Below are 23052 nucleotides of genomic sequence, written 5' to 3'. Positions count from 1 at the left end.
ATGCCCCTTGCGGCGACAGACCGAAGTCCATAGCAAAGTCAGAGACCTACATAAAGCCTACCTAAAGGGAGGGAGGGTGGGAAAATGTGGGGACTAGCCGGCGAAAAGAGGGCAAGCCCCCTCTGCGTCGGCCCTAAATAGGCTGATTGGCTGGCTGGGGGGACAGACGCGGCCGGGATTCCCCTGTTCTCGCGGGGGCTGAAACCAGCCCCCGCTCACGTGGGGGTGGGCGTGAAGCCCGCAACCCTACCTCCTGGGGAGGCCGGAAGTGGCTTTCCAAGTAACCAAAATCCTACCATTTATTAATTTATAAGGTTTTAGGAAGGGTCCCCCCAAATCTATAACAATGTTAAGTGTTTGACTGGAATCCTCATTTTAATCCTGCTTCCAGCTGAGTTCAGAAAAGCCACACTTTAGCAGCACTAAAGGGTTCTAGGATGAAAGGAGCCTGAATCTAGCATTTCTTGCAAGAATCCCAGCCACAGGCAAACAGTAGCTGCTCCACTAGTGTATCAGAGTCTACCTTCTGCCCATCCCTGAGCTGAAATGCTTCAAGAAAGATGTTGGAAACATCACTGCTGGCTCATTCTAGCCGTCACTGAAATGGACTGAACCTGTTGTGAAGGCAATAGACTTGTTCATGGTAGAGGAAGTGCTTCAGAAAGAGAATGAGCAAAAATATGAGGCCTACTGTAAACAGATAAGGACATTAGCAGGATTATTGTAATAACCTGCAGTTTCATAAGAGTATATATTTAAAGTAGATAAATAAAAGAATAAGTTAAGTTAGAGTATGCAGGAAATGTAAAAAATAAATTTAAGGAACCGCAGGAAGAAGAGGAAGGAAGTCGAGTTTTGAATGGTTAGGATGATTATAAAACTATATGAAATGTATATAAATGAAAATCATAAATCATAAATAAAACAAAAATAAAATATGAGGCCTACTATTCCTCATTGCTATCTTGGCAATTGTTCCTCACCTAGCAACAGGAGCGGCATGTCTAGTACCTGAACATATCAGGGAAGTGTTCACCCCAACAGGATTTCCCCCCTACTTTCTGTTGTGCAATCACTCACCACCTGGGCAGGGGGAGGGTGGTTCCAGGCTTCATTCTCTCAACAACAGGCAATCAAACCTGACCGGAACAATGAGCAATTGGGCAATTGAGCTGCCTGGCTGCTCAAGAGAGTCCTACAGTTTGCAACAAAACATATCCCCCTGTAATGGACTCTCGGAATCAAAATGTTCATCGCTTCACTTCTCCCTTAACATACCCTATCCACCCTTTTATGCACCGCAAACATCTTCTGCATTCTTTCAAAAGTGGCAGTGGTCATTTTAATCCTCATTATTGACTGAACACAAAATCAGAGAGTTGTTCCCCTCCTTTGTCCATTTCTTTGGACACTTGTAAAATCAGGCAATTTTCTGAACTCATGTAAACTTGATTTACATACTTGGCTAACCCATGTTTTGAAGAAAAAATGGGAAACTCTTACCATTTTGAAATACTGTGCTGAAAGTATCTAAACTGAAACAAACTTTGACAGCCAAAAACTATTTTCAAGTTAGGGAAAAGATAAAACACTTTACCTGATTCTTGATGGGCATGTTTCAGATAAACAGGATCTATTTTAAAGGCACAGGTTAAATCTGTTCTCTTCTTCACCCTGAAAAAATATTGACTTTGGATTATTTGCCATTGCATTACCAGCTACTTCTGTCATGAGTAAAATATATAAAAGCTTTGATTGCAGATTAAAATTTGACCACTCATTAATTTATGTGAAATGGAAGGGCCCAAGTCATATGCAGTCATGCAGACACCAGATGCTTTGTTCTTGATTAGGGTTTGATTAACGTAGAATTTAACCTAATGAAACATCATTTTTTCAACTACTTTGTATCTGAAACTAGCATATACTTTTCCTAGATTTCCTTTCAAATTCATTTCAAGTGTAATAAACCTTGGTAGCATGATGCCCCACAATCACAATTCCAAGCAACCCTAAACAAACTCCAATCCTAGAATTATTTGAGAGGAAGATGTGTTTAGAATGTGTTTTATAGGAGTAGTGCATTCACAGCCCTGGTCCACACATCACATTACATTGTGATGTTAATCAGGAGTAAGAAATGGGATCTGGCTGAACCTCTTAGCTTAGTTACTTTGATTATCTGCAGAATATCTTATGGCTTGAGCCAAAGGTTTGTTCATTAAATAATGGTTTAACATTACATGCAAACTCTTCATTTTTGCACTTCATACTTACCACATGGTAGAACAGTCAAAATTTACTAAGAGCCATTTGTGTGGGTTGAAGTTAAATGAATCTGCAAACTGAAAGGATTTAAAAAAAAACCATCAGGAAAATGATTACAACCACCAGGTCAATATTTCTAACTTGAGAGCCTTGACAGATTTTCCAGTGTGTCAGTGAGGAGCTTTCATCAATTATTGGAATATTTAGAGAATTCTGGTGAAATTCAACAGTAGCATTCACAGACGGGGATTTTGAAAAACAACTCCCTTATTAAGAGGTTTTGGTTGATGGGTTGGTGAAGTCCTCTTCATATTCTGAAGGTTTTATTTATGATTCTATACATCAATTTCAAAGTACAATACAATCACTTCTCATGTGCATTTAACTTGCACAATATACTTCATATGCATCAAAGCGGAGATCTAGGGGAGAAGCTTAAGAAATTAGGAATTCGCTCTGCACTTCTGGATTTAGGGAACAACCATGGAGAAAAATGGTTGAAATTGCACAAGTTGAAAGTTTTCCCAGTGCAGAGAGAGATTTTAAGCTCTCCACGCAGTGCACAGGCTCTAGGATGATCTCACAAGATCTCTCAGGGGCGTCTGAGTTCCCCTGAGATCTCGTGATCACCCCCCAAGCTTCCAGAGCCAGCATGTTATGCAGACTTTGCCTGATAAGAAAAACAGAGAGCTTAAAAGTCCTTACTGTGCCAGGAAAACCCAGACAAAAAGAGATTTTCAGGTCTCTGTCTTGGGGGACAAGGTCTGTTCAGCATGCAGGCTCCAGGGCTGAGTATACAGGTTTTCATGTTATCCCACACTTCAATGCGTTCTGTGGCGCCATGCACCAGATTAGGCTGAATCCTGAACCAAATCAGGCCAATCTGTGGGGATCCGGGTTTTGCCTGACTTAGGTGGAGACAATCCTGGATCACCTCAGGTTGGGTCACTGCACCCAGAATGATCTGGGGCTGTCAGGGGCCAGGTGGCAAGGAGAGGCAGGCCCTGGGCAGGAAGGAAGCTTGTGCTGGAAGCAAAAGAAGCAGCACTTTCCAAGATGAAATCCTCCACTCGCCCCACCTCTTCCTCTCCCTTCCCACTTTTGTCACCCTCCTGATCTCAAGACCTGTCAGGAGTAAGCATGGACCAATGGTACCAAATAGTATGGGAAACAGCCCTACTAGAAAAATTAACTAATAAACTGAAACTGACACGGGGACAAACAGAAGAAGACGCCTTCACCCCGGTATGGCTCCCCTTTATCACATACACAGCCCAACAGGACAGTGACAATAATCCACCAACAGCATACAAATCAATATGGCTAACCTGATCCAAAACACCCACCCACCTCACTCACACACGAAAACAAAGATCACCACAGCCAATCACAAGCAAACAATCACACCCTAGGCCAACCCCAACCTCTCTCACCACCAAAGGAACACAAGTGAACAACACAAGCAACGCTGACACCAAACTCTACATACATTAAACATAATAGAAACACCGCCACCCACCCCCACCCCCACCCATCTTTCCTCTCTCCACCCCCCTTTCTTTTTTCTTTTTCTTTTTCTTCTCCCCCAATGCCTCAACAAATGAAACGGATTTGTAAAAATGTTACATGGGGGGGGGGGGAAATACGAGGCACTACACTTCTGTAAAACAAGAAAATCCTTAATAAAATATTCAGGGGGGAAAAAAAATTCCTTCCAGTAGCACCTTAAAGACCAACTAAGTTAGTTCTTGGTATGAGCTTTCGTGTGCATGCACACTTCTTCAGATACACTGTATCTGAAGAAGTGTGCATGCACACGAAAGCTCATACCAAGAACTAACTTAGTTGGTCTTTAAGGTGCTACTGGAAGGAATTTTTTTATTTTGACTATGGCAGACCAACACGGCTACCTATCTGTAAGGGAAAAAAAAGAAATTTTAAAAAAAATCAAGTCCCCTAACAACACTGCTGCAATTGGGTCAGAAGAAAAGGGTTCTCCGGTGTGCCCCTGCCACCATCACCTGCATCCCTGCCACCCACTCCAGCCTCTGGCTGCCAGCCGCAGGGTCCCTCCTGCCTTAGTGAGCCACCAAGACCAACAGAGTTGCAGCTCTCTCTCTCCTCCCCCCCCCTTCAAGGATTTTCACATGTAGCAAAGGAAGCGGAAAGAAACTATCCATTCTGCAAAGTTAACAAATAATAATGTAGGTTGATTTTGTGGTTTCTGAATGTATATGAAGAAAAAAATGGTATGGTGCTTTGCAACACCAGGATACCTCTGTTTTAGTCAGTTGCAACCCAGTGGCAGCAGCGTCTCCATTTGCATACAAGCCTTTTGTGAAGCAGTATTGTGAGGTGGGGGGGGGGGGAGGCCATATGGCTAGAGGGAGGGCATCTATTTAGACTTGTTGAATGGTTGCCACACTGACGCTTGAAACACCAGGGAAGTGATGATTCATTTCCTTCAGGAGCCAGTGAAACCTGCACAGGAAATTACAGCAAGCTTTGCTGATAAAAACGAGAAAGGAGGGTGCTTTATTGGCTAGGGCTTTTTTTGCTTCTTTTCATTTATTAGCTCGTACACATTGGCATTATTTAGGTACATTCAGCAAACAGTAATATTTCCCCCCCTTTAATGTCAAGGAAGACCAGGAGTTTATCTGGCAGTCTGGAAAGAGACTCAGGAAATTGCATTGCCCTTATCTAAGGATGCACATGAAAAGCAGCCCAGCATTACTGAAAAAATGAAAAGTCACCTATCATTTATACAGTACGTGAAACAGAATGCCCTTTGGTGATTCTGCACATACTATTCAGTTTCCCCGTTCTGCATTTGGAATGTATTCTCCTGTGGTTTTCAAAACAGATGCAGATGAGGAAAGCGGTCACTAAATGATCATGTTGTTTCAGATAATTGCTTGAAAATATTTCCATAGCTACTCAGGATGGAAAGGCCACCTTCCCCATCTCCCTTCTCCAAGCAGAGGGAGGTTCAGAGGAGAGAGTCCAGCAAGAGGCCAGGGAAAGTCTTCCTTTGCTTTTCTGCCAGTCTCTTTATTTGCAACAATTACAGTGGGAGCTAAGAAGCGGCAGGCGGTGATAGCAAAAAGGCAGAATAAGCGTCAGCAACTGAGTTCAACAGGCTCAGAGCTGACAACGGCGGCTTCTTCTACCCAAGCCAGTAATCCAGCCGCTGTCTCAAATCAATCAATGTCTGTTTCACACACCTTTCCTTTACTTCTCGGCCCTCCTCTCATTTTGCCCCCCCCCATCTGTTAAAATGTAGTTTGCAAGCTCTTTGGCTCCCTTGCAGGTGCCATGTGTAGCTTAATAGCAATAGGGACTGCACGCACCCTCTACAAATTGTACTTCTAGGAGATATTACAGAGCCCCTATGCAACTGACCAGGACCACCTCTAAAGGAGCCTTTGGAAATTTTAATTTGTTTCTTCCAGCTTGAAGAAGAGCATCAGCTACAGTTGAGAGGTTGTTGGACTTGGAGTGAATGTTTGCCCCCCCCCTTCCCTGTTCACCCTCCAAGATTACCAGGTGTTAACACAATGATATAATGTTTGAATAGGTTGTAGATACACAAAATCCAATATGCTTAGACCTCAAATAACAAAGCTGATCCACAAGTTTTATCTGGAAGACTGATTGCATAATTCAGGTGTGTGTACTCTGGACTTTACCAATATGCTCATAAAGGGAAAGGGAAAGGACCCCAAGGTACTGGCAGAACAGGTGCACCAGGGCAGGAAGGTGTGACCCTAACTGCCCGCCATACATAGAGGCCGGGAGGCTGAATGCCAGGGTATTTTTAGCTGCATAAGGAAGAGAAAAATACGGAAGCAAAACCTTGCCCAGCCACCCATTCTTCCACTGCGTCAGACATGTGCATGAAGATAAAAGTTGTAAAATCAGGTTATTAGCAGCTAATGATTCTGCCTGGATTTCATTTTGAGTTTTCATTACTCTTGCTTACCTCCACTCCATTGAGAAGGTGGCGGAATTCGGGGCAGATGAAGGAGCTCCCAGCATAGGCTGCATCAACATGCATCCAAATATTCTCCTCATTACCTAGAAGGTGGGGAATCGTAGGAACAACTTTTAATAACCCACCTAACTGAACAATCAGTAATGAGGGTAGGGCTGGGTTGCAGGTTTCTAAATGTCATTTTAAAAAAAGTATTTCTGCATAATGCAGCTAATCTAAAATGCTGCAATGTTCTAAAGGAGACATGCTAATTCTGGAGGGTGATCAAAATGGTTAGGAAGTGCAGCCACGAGGCAGCCGTGAGCACAGAGTCATCTTGCGACAAAAGCTTATGCCACCCAAGATTCATGGACTAATTTTTAAGGTGCTAAAAAACTCTAATCTTTTTCTGCAACAGAATATCCACATTAAAAAGTCAGGGGAGGGACCAGTCTTGTTATAAAATAAATATTTTTCCTGTGTTTTTCCAAGTTTGTTTTTAGTCTGTAAGTGGCTTTGAAGGCCTTATGTGGAAATGTGGCCTATAAGCAGAGCTACCCTAACACTTTTCACATTTTCAGAGTAGATATGTGATCCTGTGACAGAATGGGAGAAGACGCAGACTTCAGATAACTATCTTACTTTATTGGTTTATGTTAAAGTTACAGAATCCCAAAGTGGAGGAACACTGCTGGGATGGGATAGGGCAGTCTTGCTGATGCTTGCTTCTTCTTCTTTATGCCTTTAAAGCATAAATATATTTTAAGAACCCTAATTAAGACACAGAAGAGCTCAGAAATGATGCTCCCCACGACTTTACATATCCAAGGCAATAGCCAGTGGCCGCTTGCTTCATTGGTGCACAACTCTCTTCTAGATAACAATAAATGGGCTGTCACAGAATCGTAGAGTTGGAAGGGACTATGTGGATAGGTCATATTTTTCCAGACACAATCAGTGGCGTAGTGTGGGGGGTGCAGGGGGGGGCGGCTGCACCGGGCGCAACATCTGGGGGTTAGGGTTAGGGGGCGCAAATCCACGGGTTAGGGGGCACAAATTACTTGCCTTGCCCCGGGTGCTGACAACCCACGCTATGCCACTGGACACAATATATATTGCATATCCAGGGCTGAGAAAATGTAAGTCTCCCTGCAACAGGGAGTACAAGACTGAGGAACATGTTTAAACTGTTCACTGTACATGGGCAGTGATGGAGCAGAGGGGAAACTGTGAAAAGGTTGTGTGAATCTGAACTTCCGATCTGGTTTATCTCTGCAGATCATGGCAGGAGTGTAAGACTGACATAACTACAGGCACCATCCATGCAGGGCCAGGGGCCCCAGGGACCCACAAATGTTCAATGAAGGGGCAGGCCCCCCCAAAATTCTACGCAGTGACACGAACACACGGCAGGGAGTGCCAACGTCACTCACACCCACTGCAGTGACAGCAGCATGGCCTGGGACCCCTCTGTCATGGGGGCGAGGCAGCGCACCGGGACATAACTAACATGGCATGAGACTCTCCATGATGAAACTTTGGTGACTCTGGAACTTCCAGGCCCCTAAAAGGCACGCAGGCATATCCTGAATTCACACACGCCTGACCTAAAGATTAACACCTGCAAATTTAGTTATCAGATACAGGATACTCAACTCCTCAAAGGTGATTTGAAGGCAGGTAGCAGACAAAGACGGCCAGATTCAAATAATGGCTCACTGTCACAAGTCCTTCACCCTTTATTAAGCAAACTGGATGGCCAGTTTTAACATTTTCTCACTATTCTGGAAGGAATTATGGAAATTGTAGAAATCACTCAGTTCACAGTCCCCTCCCCACTGGCATGCCTTGGCAAAAAGGTATTTTAAAAAAACCTTTAGATTCAAAGGCTAGTGAGCTCTCCTGGCTCCAACACGACAGAACTGACCCAGCACTGGCCAGGACTCGGCATACATCTGTTTAGTTTTAAGGACAGGTACACTTTGTAATAAAGTACTTTATAAGGGATGCAGGTGGTGCTGTGGGTTAAACCACAGAGCCTAGGGCTTGCCGATCAGAAGGTCAGCGGTTCGAATCCCCGCGACGGGGTAAGCTCCCGTTGCTTGGTCCCTGCTCCTGCCAACCTAGCAGTTCGAAAGCACATCAAAGTGCAAGTAGATAAATAGGTACTGCTCCAGCGGGAAAGTAAATGGTGTTTCTGTGTGCTGCTCTGGTTTCTCCAGAAGTGGCTTAGTCATGCTGGCCACATGACCCGGAAGCTGTCTGCGGACAAATGTTGGCTCCCTCGGGATGTAAAGTGAGATGAGTGCCACAACCCCAGAGTCGGTCACGACTAGACCTAATGGCCAGGCGTCCCTTTACCTTTATACTTTGTTTCCCCACCCCTTTCCACTTCTAGTGGGGGTTTATGGCAAAATTGTCCTGCCCATGTTTCTGCAGGCATTTTAGAATAGTTAGGGGATATTTTACTCTTTAATCAAGGTGTGTATGTATTGTAAAATTTGCTACCTGTTTAGATTATAACTTGGCTGTCTGAAGCAGCATTTATATATATTTTGTCACTCCTATCTCACAGAATAAACCAAGCTTTTTCAGTCCTCTGTGGGAGAGCTTCTCATGGGCATAAGATTAAGGGTTAACACACATCCATAGCAAGCACAAGTCATAACTGCAGCAAAAGATTCTAAACCTCTCAGCAGTATGCATATGAACATACATGAGTGTTGGCTGTGCACCTGTGAATCCAGGTACACACTTGCAATAGAACAGGAAGGAGCTAACTCAGGGACGTTTTTCAGAGAAGAGGCAGGTTTCCAGGGTAATGGTTTCATTCTGCTCCCAGATGGAACAGGTTTGACAACATACTACATTCAAACAAACCCTGTTTATTTGTTTGTTTGTTTAATTAAACAATATGAGCACATCTCACTGAAAGTACTGTATTTAATGATGTGACAAGTGAAATTTATTGGAATTTAAATGGTAGCTCATTTATAGCAATATTTTTCCAACTCTGAGACAAAATAAATAATTGTTGACTTACAAATAGGACCCAATTCTGACAGTTTGTCAAAGGAGCAGCATGTTGTGGTTCCAAGTGTTGCACAAAACTACGGGACCAAAAACAAAAAGCAACAACAACAACAAAATAAATCTAATTGAAGGAGAGAATCAGCCATCAGCAAACCAAAACCAAAACTTTCAGCATTATTTGGGAAGGTACAAGATTAGCTGCATAGAACTAATACAAACTAATTTCATGCAGCATTTCCCCAATACAAAATCTGAGGATCTTGTGTGCGTGTGTGTGCGTGTGCATACGCATTTGTGCATGTTTGGGAGTAGTGGTGGTATTTTCAGCTAAAACAAGTCCAGACTGGCTCCACATTAAGTATAATTTCAGCTAATATGGGTCCAGTTCTGTGAAATTCAAAAGAACTATTGGAACATGTACCATGACCCAGATCTCTGAAGCTTTGCCCCTTTCCCCAGGTCAAGAAAGCTTTGCTTTGGACCTCTTAAGAAAGCTGAGATGGGATCTGGGATCTGGAAGGATCTGGATGGGATCTGGAGGTTCCACTCCTTCTAGGCTCTCCGCCAGAACCCAATCCAGGCAGGTGCTTCCATGTCCCTCCCCCTCTTCCCAGGTTGTGGAGATCTGCTGGACATTTCTGCTCCCCCTGGTCTTCCTTGTTGGATGAAAGCATCCAAAATGCTAAGTGAAAGGTGAATGCTCAGAAGGGCCATAGCATTCCCAGATATAACTCTGTGACATCATTCACCTTCTGCCAGAGGCCGTGATGTCATTTGGGGCAGTTTTGGCAGCTGTGAACTATCTCAGCTGTTAGAGCACCTGAGCAGCAGGTCTGTCCTGTTGTGCGGCTGTCTGTCTCAGAGTTAGTCCATCTGTAACAGTTTTTGTCTTAGATACAAATCTACATAAGATGTATCATTAACATAAGAAACACCTCCCTGCCTTGTCTATTTGATCCACCAAGTGCAAGTACAGGCAGCCCCCGTTCACGCACATTCAGTCTGTGTGCGACCATATATACGCACATTGTACCAAACCCAGAAGTGACTCAGAAACATCATAAACACGTCACTGAAACGTCACTAAAAGGGCAGAACGGGGTGTTTGCAGGCCTTTTCAATGGTTTTCAATTACCTATATGTGATTTCACCAATGTGTGCGGTGCCTTGGAATGTAACCCCCAGATAAATGGGGAGCTGCCTGCACACTGAGTAAAAGTTATTTGTTATTTAAACTTTAAAAGACAGTGGTCTTGTGTAATTTTTGTAGGAAGGGAACAAACGAAAGGGTTAAACAACCCAGACTCTTCCTTTCGCATAGCGCTAAATGGGAAGGAGAATCTAATTCCCACATTCCTCGGAGGAGGCTCCCAACTGGGGCTGGGCTGAAACCTGACATTCAATGAACTATTTTTATTGCTTTTGTTGCTGCTCCTTGCTTTGGCAAACTCTCTTTTCCTGCCCAACTGCCACCTCCGCTTTTGTATAATGCTCCAACGAATTTACTGGCTAGAGATGACAAAGGGGCAAAAGATTTGGCTCAGCAGTGACTCTACCGTGTCTCTTCAGTGGTGCTGCTCCAGTCATGGGACCCCTCCTCAAAGAGGCTTGCCTAGAATCTACCTTGTGGTCTTTCCATGCCAGATAAAGACTTTTTCATTTCCCCAGGCTTTTCAATCTCTTCGTTTGTGACTCAAGGACACTTTGGAGGGCTCTGAAGATCAGATCTTTCTTTATGGTGTCAGCTTTTTGAAATGGTGGTTATCTTCTACTGCTGGTTTTACGGTATGCTCCCTTAGATTTTATGGGTTTATGGTTTTATTTTTGCATAAAACTGAAAGCTGCCCAGAGAACCTTAGTTATTGGACAACATAAATACTAGGGCTGTGTACAGACCTCTTGTTCTTCCCTGTGGCTCTGATCCCGGTTGGGGGCAAGCAGAGCAACCCACCCTGGACCCAGGGACCACCCACCCCAGATCCAGTCCCAAATTAATTCAGGGAGTTGGGTTAATATTTAATTATATATATATTTAAAGGCCCCAATTTAACACAGGGCCAAGAGGAGGGCAGAGGAAGGAGAAGTTGCATTTTCTTCTCCCTCCCGCTACCAAGAGCAAAGGGGGTGAATTATGTGGGGTGCTGCTTTGCAAGTGGTTTTCCTATAGGGAAAGATTCTGGTTAGTGAAGAGGGAGCTTAACCATTCTATCAAATTAAACATTCAACGTTCAATTGTTTTTAATGACTGTTTTTCATGTGTTTTAGTGGTTCTTTATTTTTATCTGTAAGCTGCCTTGAGTGTCTGTCAGGGGAAAAGGTCGGCTATAAACATGCCCACAACAACAATAACCATGAATCGAAGTTTGGGGAGCGCTCAGAGCCAAATCCTGGCTTAGTTCATGGGCACAAAAAGGGCCAGGGAGCAGCAACATGGCTGTGACCTCTCCAGGAGTCCACAGACCAGACACTGATTTCAGTGGAAACAGCTAAATCCAAATTAAAGCTACAGCATCTTGGTGTCAATGTCCTCTTGCTGCTAAATGCAGTAACACACAAGCCTCAAGAAGGAGCTCAGGCTTTAGGCCTTATCACAAGAGATGAAGCTCAGCTATATTTCATTCTCCTGGTTGCCTTTCCTGTGACCTTGTGTGTGTGAGGGACCTTGAAGCTCCTCTTATCCACAGCCGAAAGCTAAAAACATCTGTTGTCCTGGGAGGGGGGAGGGTTTTTTAATGCAGCGTCTGTAGCAGCCAATGACTCTAACCCAATTTGTAACCCGTATTACAACATTGTAATCACATCAGGAGCAGGGACAGCAGGTTGCCTCTTGCAGATACAGCTGGCAGCTGAGAGGGGGCCCTCAGCTTGCTTTTCTCCAAATGGCAGCTGCTTCTCTCCTTCTGGGTGCTGTTAAAGGCCCAGAGAAGCAGGCCAGTTCCCAGGTTGGCAACCCCAGTTGTCTACTTATTCATTGGGCATTATGGCCATTAGCTATCAGCAGTTTGAGCTATCAGCACTTACAAAGAATGGAATGAGGCCAGCAGCTTTATCTTGGTCTACGGCTTTCCTTAGGGCTGACCCACGGACAGCGAACGCCTCGTCTGTGGGGAGCTGCTTGGTTTTAACTCCAGCGATCAAGCCATCCTTTTCAACTGATGAATGAGCCTGCAATGAAATGGGAGAAAATGTGTCTTAAAAACATATTTGCATAAGAAGCTTAGTTTATTGAATTTACTTATTACTTCACACAAGTGTTTGTTCTTATTGTTAAAAAATTTATTTCATTTAAAAAGGGAAGAGGCATCACAGACAAAACATGTTAAAGTTTAAACTTGTAGAACACAACACCTCTTTTAAAAAGAAGACAGGCAAATAAATCCGAGTCTCAGCCTCCCATTTGCAGCATGTTAGTCATGTTTGCAACTTCGATAGGTCTACTCTGAGTAAAATACAACCCCAAAATACTGGCCAAGCCACCTGGTATAGGCTAGTAACCACTAGCTGGAGATGCTCGGAGGAGGCGGCCTAAAAGGGGCAAGAGAATCTGACTGAGATGGAGCAAAAACGTGACAAGTGAGAAACTGGAGTACAGTCACACATGCCCTTCTTCCCAATATTGTTAAGGATGCAACCATATTCAGAGAGAAAGAAAGCAATCCTGTTTATCATAATCCTGAATTCTCCTAAACCATCTACCTTTGTTAAACCTGATATTAATTCTGAGGTTGGATTTTCTGTCTCTCCTTTTGGATTACTGAGTCACCCAGTTATGAACTTAATGCAGAAGGAGCTGTGAGCTCAGCAACAGGCTGCCTTAAAAGGTCAGAAACATCTTAAGGCAAATCCTTGTGCAGACAAAATAAAAATCCCCTGACCTTCAGCAGGCAAGTCGGACTGTCATCCCTTATTGAGGATCAGGCATTTACAACCCAAAGTTGGGGGGGGGCAGGTGCACAGGTGCACTTGATTTCAAGCTGCGTGGCTGGGGCTGCCCAGGAGGAATTCAAAGAACAGGAGAAAAGCTTCACTGCATACATAACGGTCCTGTTTCTGTGACCTTAAACCTTATATCCCCCCTTCATCAGCTTCTTTTTCTACAAGAAAAGAATAGGTAATTTCACACGCTTGTTTAAAAGTATGCTTGTGCCTTCCCAAGGAGCCACTTCAAAAGTCAGTGTGCGAATGAAAATTGGTTGTAGCCAATTAAGTCCCACTCAGAGTAGACCCACTGAAACTAATGAACCTAAGTTAGCCATGTTCATTCATTTCAATAGGTCTATCAGAGTAGGACTAGTTTTAATACCATTCATTATGTTACAACCCAACTTTTTTGGACCAGTGGACATATTCTGAATGTTGAAGAGTCAAAAAATGGCTGCCACTGGGGCATGGAATAACTCAATGTGACTACCATGCGAGAGGCATGACATGAAACAAAATTAGCACAGTCATGGTGAAGCTTTTTCCATAATTTTATTTCCATCCTTGAAAAGACTTAACCTGTGGAATTTCTGCCTATCATAGAGCTGTTAAAGGCATAAGAACCCTGTATTCAGAAGCCTGTATCCCCAATGCCAGTTCTAAACCAAAGCCTAGGTTGGCATCTTGTTCCCATTTACCTGGGGGTAAGGCCCCTTTAAAACAGAGAGAGCAAATTACGAATAGAGGTGCATACTTGACTATACAGTTGTTAACAGGTGTATGGTCTCCAGCTCCTGTACAGGTGGAAGCATATCTAAGCCTCTTCACAGGTTTTCACATTTGCCTTTTGTGTGGAGCGGGGATTCTATATGCAGAAAACAACTTCAAAGGACTACCTGGTCTCAGATGACCCACCATAGGAAAGGCCCATTCTGGTTGCCAGGGGCAGGGAAGGAAGGGGAAACTATGGCGATTCCAAGGACTTATGGAAAATAAGACAGAAGCAGGAAAACCCCTTGAGGGAGAAACAACAGCTCTTTAGGACTCCAGTGATCCCCATTGCCAGGTGTCCGAAGAACTCATTTATACAGCTCTGACTTCACACATCAGCGAAAACACAGGCCGGTGGGAGCAGCCATCACAGAAATCGCTTAAAAGGGTGCCTGTACTTTTTGCTTCATAACTTTATTTTTAGCAGATACAAAACTATATCTATATCTGTATATCTATATATCTATGTCTATATGAAAGCTCAGGGTCGAGGGCCGCTGCCCATGGATGCCACTGAAGGTCTTGGCAGGCACTGTGGCAGCTGCAGGTGCTGGGCTGGCGATTCCTGCTCCAGAGTGTCTCAATACTCACTTGGTCCGAGGTATAAGCCACCAGCCGGCCAATGATGTCTCCCTGAGTCAGCGTTCCGTTTTCTGATTGCGCCCGCTGGATCGCTTTGGTTCTAGCTGCAAGCAGTGCAACCAAGGTCGCTTCGCTGGCCGTGCCCTGCAGGGAAGGAGAGAGAGGCTCAGTGGGGCAGGACAAGCCAATGGAAAGTGAGTCAGGACAGTGGCAGAAGAGAACATGTTGAAGATTTAGGGTGCTGCAAGCCAGGGGAAAGGAAGCACAGCTGGAAGCACCTCATTAAACAGGCATTTCTTGTGGAAAGCAATTTAGAAACCGAGGAAGCTTTCTTCTACGAGGCCAGAGCACAGGTCCACCTGGCTCAGTCGGTCTACACTGCCTGGCAGCAATGGCTCTCCAGGATTTCAGGCAGGGAGTCTCTCCAAGGCCTCCTTGGCGATGCCATCGTAGATGGAACCTGGGACCTTCCGCTTGTGCCTTTCTGACACAAAGACACACGTTCTTTTTCCACTATGGATTCTGCTAACCCTTGTGGTCTAGCAGCATTCAGAACAGCCTTGCACTCCACCCCCAGTCTCTGCTGAATGGCAGCAAGATTCCAGGAGGTTCCAGGCGCTCCCCCAGGGCTGTGTTTCTATGGGGAAATCAAGGTGCAGCAGAGTCTGCTGTGTCTTAGAAATATGGCTTATTCACACTTTTAAACCTGAATTTACGGAGAGAGAGTTCACAACATGTATGTCCCAAGAGGGACTTGTCCTTCCCAGCAGCCCAGTCGCCTGATCCAGGCAGCCAGCATGAGGTTGTGCCCACTTCCTGCTCCTTCTCCCCCACATCCCTTTCTCCCCAAACCTCTGCTGGAAATGGACACCCTCTTTTCCTGGGGTGACATCATGCTCCCTCTACACCTGGCAGAGCCTGGGGAAGTTAGGGGTGTTATTCCCAGCCCCTGCTAAATTCAGGAGTCTACTCTAACTCTGACCATCCACTGAATGTAGAAATTATGGGGAGTCTGTCCCCACTCATATTCACAACATTAGGAATTCCTTCTCTCTGCTGCAGACGTCTGGTTTGCGGACTGGAGCTCTGGTTTAGAGGGAAAGAACCCTCAGCCAGTTCCAGGAGGAGAAGGCCAACAGGCATAGAGACAAGGAACACTTTAAATGTAGTTAACGTTAAGCATTTTTGAACACTATTTATTTCAGAGGCCATTAAGCACTTGCTTATATCCCTCCCATTGAAATCAGTGGGTCTTAGCTGTGCAATTATGGCTGGATCAGGCCTCTATAAAATGTCAGAGTGGAGAAACTGAGGCGCCCCCATTGAATGCGCTGCTGGGAAAGATGGTTTTTATGACACACATACTAAGTAAGCCGGCTATTATACTTTTTACTTCACAGCAAGCAAACAAAGGTTACCATGGTGAGCAGCCTCAAGAGGCGACAGAAGCATTGGTGAGTCAAACAGAGCCCCAAGCGGAAATTTCCTTTTGTCTTTGGATTTTTCAAGTGTCACCTTTGAGGCAGCAGGATAATTTCATATTGATTTGGTCCTTTAATGGTAATTAAGCACCCATTTCCACAGGCCAATATTGCAATATTCATTTGATTGGCAGTCTAATATAAAGCCCATCTCCACCATGTTCTTTCTTGTTTTTATCATTATTGATACAAGAATGAGGCAAGAAGACCAACACTACAAATTGCTTCATCTCCACCAGCAGCACAGACACCACCCACTCTCAGTGCCCCCAAATTATAGTCCATCAAGAATTGTCAGCTTAAAAGGGCAGCATTTCCCATTGGCAAATAGACATAATTGCTCATTGATCCTCAGCACAAAACTGGGGCTATGGTGGGGTGAAGTAAAACAGCATTTGCACCCTACATGTAAAAGCAATTCATCCTGACATTAGGCTTCAGCAGCTAGCAAGTGTTCAAGCAGTTATTCCAGATTTAATACTGTGGAATTGGGAGCAAGGTCTGTGCTGGTCTGTACAGTTCTAGAATTCCAAGTAGCCATTAAAAAGGGCAAAGTTATTACAACCAGTGCTATTTTTCTTTTAAAAAGGAGGTGCCAGAACTCACCGCAAACACCTCCCTTGTTCTATTATAATGCCAACTGCATTGAGTTTTGGCAGAAGAAAAGCCCTGATTACAGCTGTTTATCCAAATAGCCAGAATAGCGTCTAAAACAATTGGCTCAGCTAAAAGAGGGATAAGTTCTTATACAACAGGTTGCTCTTCCCCTGAAGGAACAGGTGCATAGCTTGAGGATAACTCTGGTGCCATCGCAGGTGGCTTCAGGAACTAGGAGTGCTGATGCTCAGCTTCAGCAGGTGCACCATCTAGTACCCCACCTGAGGAGAGAGAGCTTGGCTGCAATCATCCACATTCTGGTAACTTCCTATTGTATTGTTGGTGTTCTTTTACATGGGGCTATCCTTGAAAACCCCCTTCATGGATCCCTGCCTTGCCGTGGCGAAGGGGCTTGAATAAGAGAAGCTATGAGCTATGCTGTGCAGGGCCACCCAAGATGGACAGGTCATAGTGGAGAGTTTTGACCAAACATGATCCACCTGGAGCAGGAACCGGCAAGCCACTCCAGTATCCCTGCCAAGAAAACTCCATGGACAAAGACAACAGGCATATAAAAGTGAGTTTGAACAAAATGGAAGACGGGAGTGCTTGGCGTGCTCTGGTCCAGGGGGTCACGAAGAGTCGGACACGACTAAACGGCTAAACAACAACAACAAAATCCTTGAAACCAGTTTGGAAGTTGAATCTGGTACCAAATGTGGCAACCAGGGTACTAGTAGGGTGCCTCAGCATAACATCAATCTTGAACAATCTCCTGTCTTCTGGGCTCATTTTAAAGTCTTGATTCCTTTGCAACAACCATCCCACTGAGGTACGTTTCACCCACAACACTGTTGTTGTTTCATTGTCATTGAAAACACACCTTTTTGCCTAGGATTTTGGAGAGGAAGGTTTATGAACTTTGTAAATTTGTGTCTAATTGGTTTAATTGTGTGTGTTTTAATTTTGTTGGTTTTAGGTGTATGCCACTCCACTAGGGACCTTCAGGTAAAAGGCAGGTTACATATACAAATCCATATTTCCATAGGACATTGTCCCAACTAGGTTTTCACAGGGGTAACGAGGAGTTTCAGGGATAGTTCACACAGGCATAGTGTCTCCATTCCTCAGATATCAGATGATGACTTGAAAGCGTGATGGCATGTCTTCTGCACCTTTGTGGGGAACCATTATGCCCATATAATATTTAAAAAAACAACATATTGGTTTCAATCCAGTTTGAACAGAACATACACCATGCAGAAACTAAGACCACAAGCTTCCAGCTTACCTGGATTACGCCACCCCCCTCTCCATCCTTCTCGGCCAGAAATGATGGTGGCAAATTGATCATCTTCCCTAGCCAATCCAGCATGACTGTCTCCAGCTCTGTGCAAGCTGGGCTTGATGCCTAAAATAGAGAAATGTGGTAAAAAGAAACTACAGGAGTGTGGTAGCTTCTCCTCATTATTTATCCAAGAAATACAGGAAACCCACAAATATAGCATCCCTGATAGTTGGCCACACAATCTCTGCTTCAAAAGTCTCTCACAAAGAGAAATCCAGCACCTTCCAAGGCAGTCTGTTCCACTGTCAAACAGCTCATGCCCTGTCCTCTGGAGCAACAGAAAATGAATCTGCTCCATCATCTATATGACAATCCTTCAAATGTTTGAAGATGGCTATTATATCACTTCTTAACCATATATTCTCCAGGCTAAACTCCTTCAATCTTAATCTGTGTGTTTTAAAATATTTATAGATCTCTATACTAAAACAAAAACAAAAACCTGAAGTGGTTCACAACAATAAAACACAATAAAACACTTGGGTCTCCAGGACATGGATGCGGGAGGCATTGGTAGTGGGTGATAATTAGGAACACAAATAATTGGGTGTGTGGTTGGCATATGGACTGCAGGGTGAATTGCCTGCCTGGTGCAAAGGTCACGCATGTCACCTGTCCCCTGGGTAGCCCAGCAGAGAGGGGTGGAACACACTTACCCATGTAAACCCAATACACCCTATTCCCCCAGAGAGCATGTCAGCCAGAAGAGCTGGGAAGGAGTTGGCCGTTGGGTAGTAGGCAAAGAAGTAGGGGCTGTGCCAGTGCGTCACCTGCCGGAAAAACCAGAAGCAGGCATACATCAGGAAAAGAAGCTGGAGTGAAGAATTGTTTTATTTATTAGATTTCTGCGCCACCCTTCATCCTAGGATCACGGGTGCTTTACAGTTTAAAAACAAATAACAACAAACAGAACAATACCCCCTGAAAAACACAGGCCCTTGATTGTTTAATCAGCCAATAGCCTGGAAGAAGGAGGACAACAGATGAAGATTACGGAGTCTGGGTTGGTTCATATCTAAATCTAAATCTATCTTATATTGCCTATAAATTTATTACTGACTATTGAGTCTATATGGACTATAGGGTGCTGGGTATCATAGCTCTGTGAGGAGTAAACTACAGTTTCCATTATCCTTTGGGGGAAGTCATATGCTACAAATATATGCTGTGGTAAAGGTAAAGGGACCCATGACCATTGAGTCCAGTTGCGGACGACTCTGGGGTTGCAACGCTCTTCTCCAAAAATCCCTCCCGCCTTTTTTATCTCAGTTTGAAACCAGAAATGCAAAACAAACCGCTATATGAAGTGCATTTGGTGCTTCTGGGGAGAAGATCTTCAGTCTGATATTTGAATGAAAAGGGCAGTTATTACAAAGAAATCCAGGAAATGTCAAGGGCTTGAGAAATGGAGCTGCTGACCACAGACCCCTATGAGGCAGACTGATGCTTTGGATGAGGCAGCAGAAGCTGTTTATCTTGATCAGGCTGTGCAATAATACTTAAGTCAGTGACACATTCTGAAGAGATTAATCAAATGTGACCCTCCTTCAGGCTATTTGCAGGATGAAGCAAAAGAGAACAGTCTGCAAAGAGGCGGATTATGGAGAAAGTCAAAGGGACAATCACTTTCACACTCATTGGCTCTGACACCAGCTCAGCATAGATGGCATTTTCTATATTGGAGTTGGGGGGGAGAGGCTGGGTTTGTGCCCGCTGACCCTCCCGTTCCTTAATTTACCTGCTTTCCATTCACTGAAGATCATATCTAGTAGTGGATGATTTATGGATTTCCCAGGGCACTCTGACATGACTTGCAGTCTCTACGCTGCCTTTTTCTGGTACAGTACTGGATCGCAAAATTGGAGTATGACAGATTTCATGTGCTGAGGCAATTTCTACAGATATGGAAGAGCCATTCTCATATGGACAAGTCACTACTGATCAGAATTATTGCCTCAAGAACTTTGTTACAGCTATTTATAAATTAATTCATATTGGACTTGTCCACATTTGAACATTATTTGTTAATCCACTTTCCCCCCTTCAAATTAGACTGAAGTAGTCCACACTTACATGTATTTGATGTTTTTTGCCATTGTTGCATGTGAATGGTTTAATTTATTTTTCCCAACATTCCCCCCTTCTCCCCCTTAATTTTATTACGAAGATGGCCATGTAGCCATTTTCTTAATTTGTCAACAAAACTGGATGTAAGAGGACACCTGTTTGGAGGCCCACATTTCCCGCATTGGTAGCACCATAGTGACCTAGAGATTAGCTGCATTGGATAAAGTCCCGCTGCACAGAATAAAAACATTCTGGATCTTCAAAGCCTTTGGAAACCTTTATATTGTGATTTGTATTCTGCCATGTCTAGGTTCCAGACATTTTTATACCACAGATATATTTGCAGACTCTGCAAAGTCTTCCATTTTTCTGCTGTGGATAATCTTAGCCATATTACCATTTTTTATTGCAATCTTTGAGTAGGGCTATCCCACATACAGTATACTGAATTTGTAAATAAGGAACCACTTGGGTCTTTCACATTTGTACCAGCAGATACAAATGTTGTACAGGTTCCCTTTTCTGTTTGTCCTCGTCTTCTGATTTCATACTCTCCAACATTTCTCTGATGACAATAGGGATGTACTATTCTAATAATAATAATAATAATAATAATAATAATAATAATACACCTGCCCATCTGACTGGATTGCCCCAGCCACTCTGGGCGGCTTCCAACATGTATAAAAACATAACAAAACATGAAACATGAAAAAACGTTCCTATAGAGGGCCGTTTTCAGTTGTCTTCTAAAGGTTGTACAGTTACTTATCTCCTTGGCTCAGGGTTCGCATATTTCCAAACCCTCCAACTTTTCTCCTATGAAAGTAGGGACTTCCTAATGAAAAGCGGGGCATTCTGGGATCAAATCAGAAACCGGGATGGCTTCTGTAAATCTGGGCCTGTTCCTGGAAAATAGGGGCACTTGAAGAGTCTGTGATTTGTTGATACCATTATGCTGATTGAGGACCAACAGGTCATGTGCATGGATAGCAATGCACACACCTTGGGCGTTCTCTTGTTTTTAAATTCCCAGCCCAGGAAGGGTGCAAAAGCACAGAGTCAGGCAATTGTAAATACTCAGCACTCTATTTGCTTGTGTAGTTTTCTGGTTTGGGACATAACTGAGGGAACTACACACATACACATACATATACATATACATATACATATACATATACATATACATATACATATACATATACATATACAGCTACAGTTGTCCATTCAGGATCATGCCAGATATAGTCATGAGCATAGCTGGAAAGGAAGTTAAAGCATTGGGGAAGTAGTGAATTTGGAAAGGGAAGTAACAGAGAGTGACAAATGATCCACCCACCCAAAACCACCACAGCTAATTGTCTGAGGCTCCAGGTGGAGTGGTTCGTGGCCTGATTTTCCCCAATTTAACAGGTTATCCCTGTGTTGGGAAAACTCAAATTTACATCAGGAAAGCATCGGGACTGCTGTTGCCTGAGGCTGACGACACATGTACTACACAAATTAAAGGAGAATGCAAACACCTGTAAACACACAGTAAACCTCCCATGTAGACAAGCCCATTCTTTAAAGCTCATCTGCAGTTTGATCTTACCCCAGGCATAATGATCTTTTCAACATCTTTAAGGATATCTTCAAATCTCTCAGGTTCTTCAGGAGCAGAATCTGGGATGTGAGGCCTCAGGTACCCGGGCTCCACATCAGGATAGACCCGTCTTTTCTCTATTGTCTCCAGGTAATCTGCAATATAGTCCACCATTTCTTTTCCTCTTTTTCGGAACTCTGTAGCATCCATGTCAAGAATTCAGACTCTAAAAGAAACAAATTGGCATTTTAAAAAATTGCCCACCTGGAATTGGGCAATTTTCCTGATGCATACAAGTGAAGTCTGATGCATACAAAAATCAGGTTGTCAACTACTGTACTGAAAAATACAACAACAAAAATGATCCCAGGGCAGAGCCTGGAATCAAAAGGAATGGAGTCAGAAATGTGAAAGCTTTTAGGGAAATTTCCAAAGGAAAAACCAGGGCGAAGGGTTGAATTAAAAAAATATTCAGTGCAATATAGTCTCATTACAAACAACAAGTTGTATACTTTTTAAAGTAATGGGGTCCCCCCCAATAGTATTGCAGTCAATCATACTGCTGCAATAGTTCTTGATCAAGATTCTAGTGCGCATGCATTCATTCACTCAGAAGTAAATCCTGCCCTGTTCCAGTTTTACTGCACAAAGTTACATGCAATGCGTCCCGTCCCGTCCCCCAGAATACCCTGAAACGGAATCCTAGAGACAGCTACCTCCTTCACTCAGTTCTGGGGCTTTAAAGAAATGGGTTGCTTGCAGTGGCGTAGCGTGGGTTGTCAGCACCCGGGGCAAGGCAAGTAATTTGCGCCCCCTAACCCGTGGATTTGCACCCCCTAACCCGTGGATTTGCGCCCCCTAACCCCCAGATGTTGCGCTCGGTGCGGCGGCCCCCCCTGCACCCCCCACACTACGCCACTGGTTGCTTGCTATATCTAGATGATACACAGGAAGATAGCTTAATTACAAATGTGGGTAATTTATGTAGAAATAATCCTCAATTTACTATTATTTTATTTGATATCCATTATTATATAATAGTGACCCATTATTATATAATAGGTAAAGGTAAGGGGACCCCTGACCATTAGGTCCAGTCGCGGATGACTCTGGGGTGCTCATCTTGCTTTATTGGCCGAGGGAGCTGGCGTACAGCTTCCGGGTCATGTGGCCAGCATGACTAAGCCGCTTCTGGCAAACCAGAGCAGCACACAGAAATGCCGTTTACCTTCCTGCTAGAGCAGTATCTACTTATCTACTTGCACTATGACATGCTTTTGAACTGCTAGGTTGGTAGGAGCTGGGACCGAGCAATGGGAGCTCACCCCATGCTGACCTTCTGATTGGCAAGCCCTAGGCTCTGTGGTTTAACCCACAGCGCCACCTGCCTCCCAGTTATTATATTATAAAGGTAAAGGTACCC

General features: G+C 44.0%; 1 protein-coding gene across 1 annotated transcript in view; it reads right to left on the bottom strand.

Moving 5' to 3' along the window:
• DDC (dopa decarboxylase) overlaps positions 1 to 21857 on the bottom strand; it is a 37470-nt gene extending 15613 nt beyond the window's left edge. The window contains exons 1-9 of the mRNA XM_083472194.1: positions 21639 to 21857; positions 18634 to 18747; positions 17921 to 18040; positions 14561 to 14695; positions 12299 to 12442; positions 9288 to 9354; positions 6254 to 6348; positions 2278 to 2345; positions 1598 to 1674 (exon numbers count right to left, since the gene is read on the bottom strand). Of these exons, the coding sequence (XP_083328320.1) occupies positions 1598 to 1674; positions 2278 to 2345; positions 6254 to 6348; positions 9288 to 9354; positions 12299 to 12442; positions 14561 to 14695; positions 17921 to 18040; positions 18634 to 18747; positions 21639 to 21839 (1021 nt within the window). The 5' untranslated portion in view covers positions 21840 to 21857. The remainder of the gene's footprint in view (positions 1 to 1597; positions 1675 to 2277; positions 2346 to 6253; positions 6349 to 9287; positions 9355 to 12298; positions 12443 to 14560; positions 14696 to 17920; positions 18041 to 18633; positions 18748 to 21638) is intronic.
• Positions 21858 to 23052: the final 1195 nt, after the last annotated feature.

Source organism: Podarcis liolepis (assembly GCF_965112155.1).
Source record: "Podarcis liolepis genome assembly, chromosome: 13".
In the NCBI taxonomy this organism is placed as follows: domain Eukaryota; kingdom Metazoa; phylum Chordata; class Lepidosauria; order Squamata; family Lacertidae; genus Podarcis; species Podarcis liolepis.
This window is presented reverse-complemented; position numbering and strand designations above follow the sequence as displayed.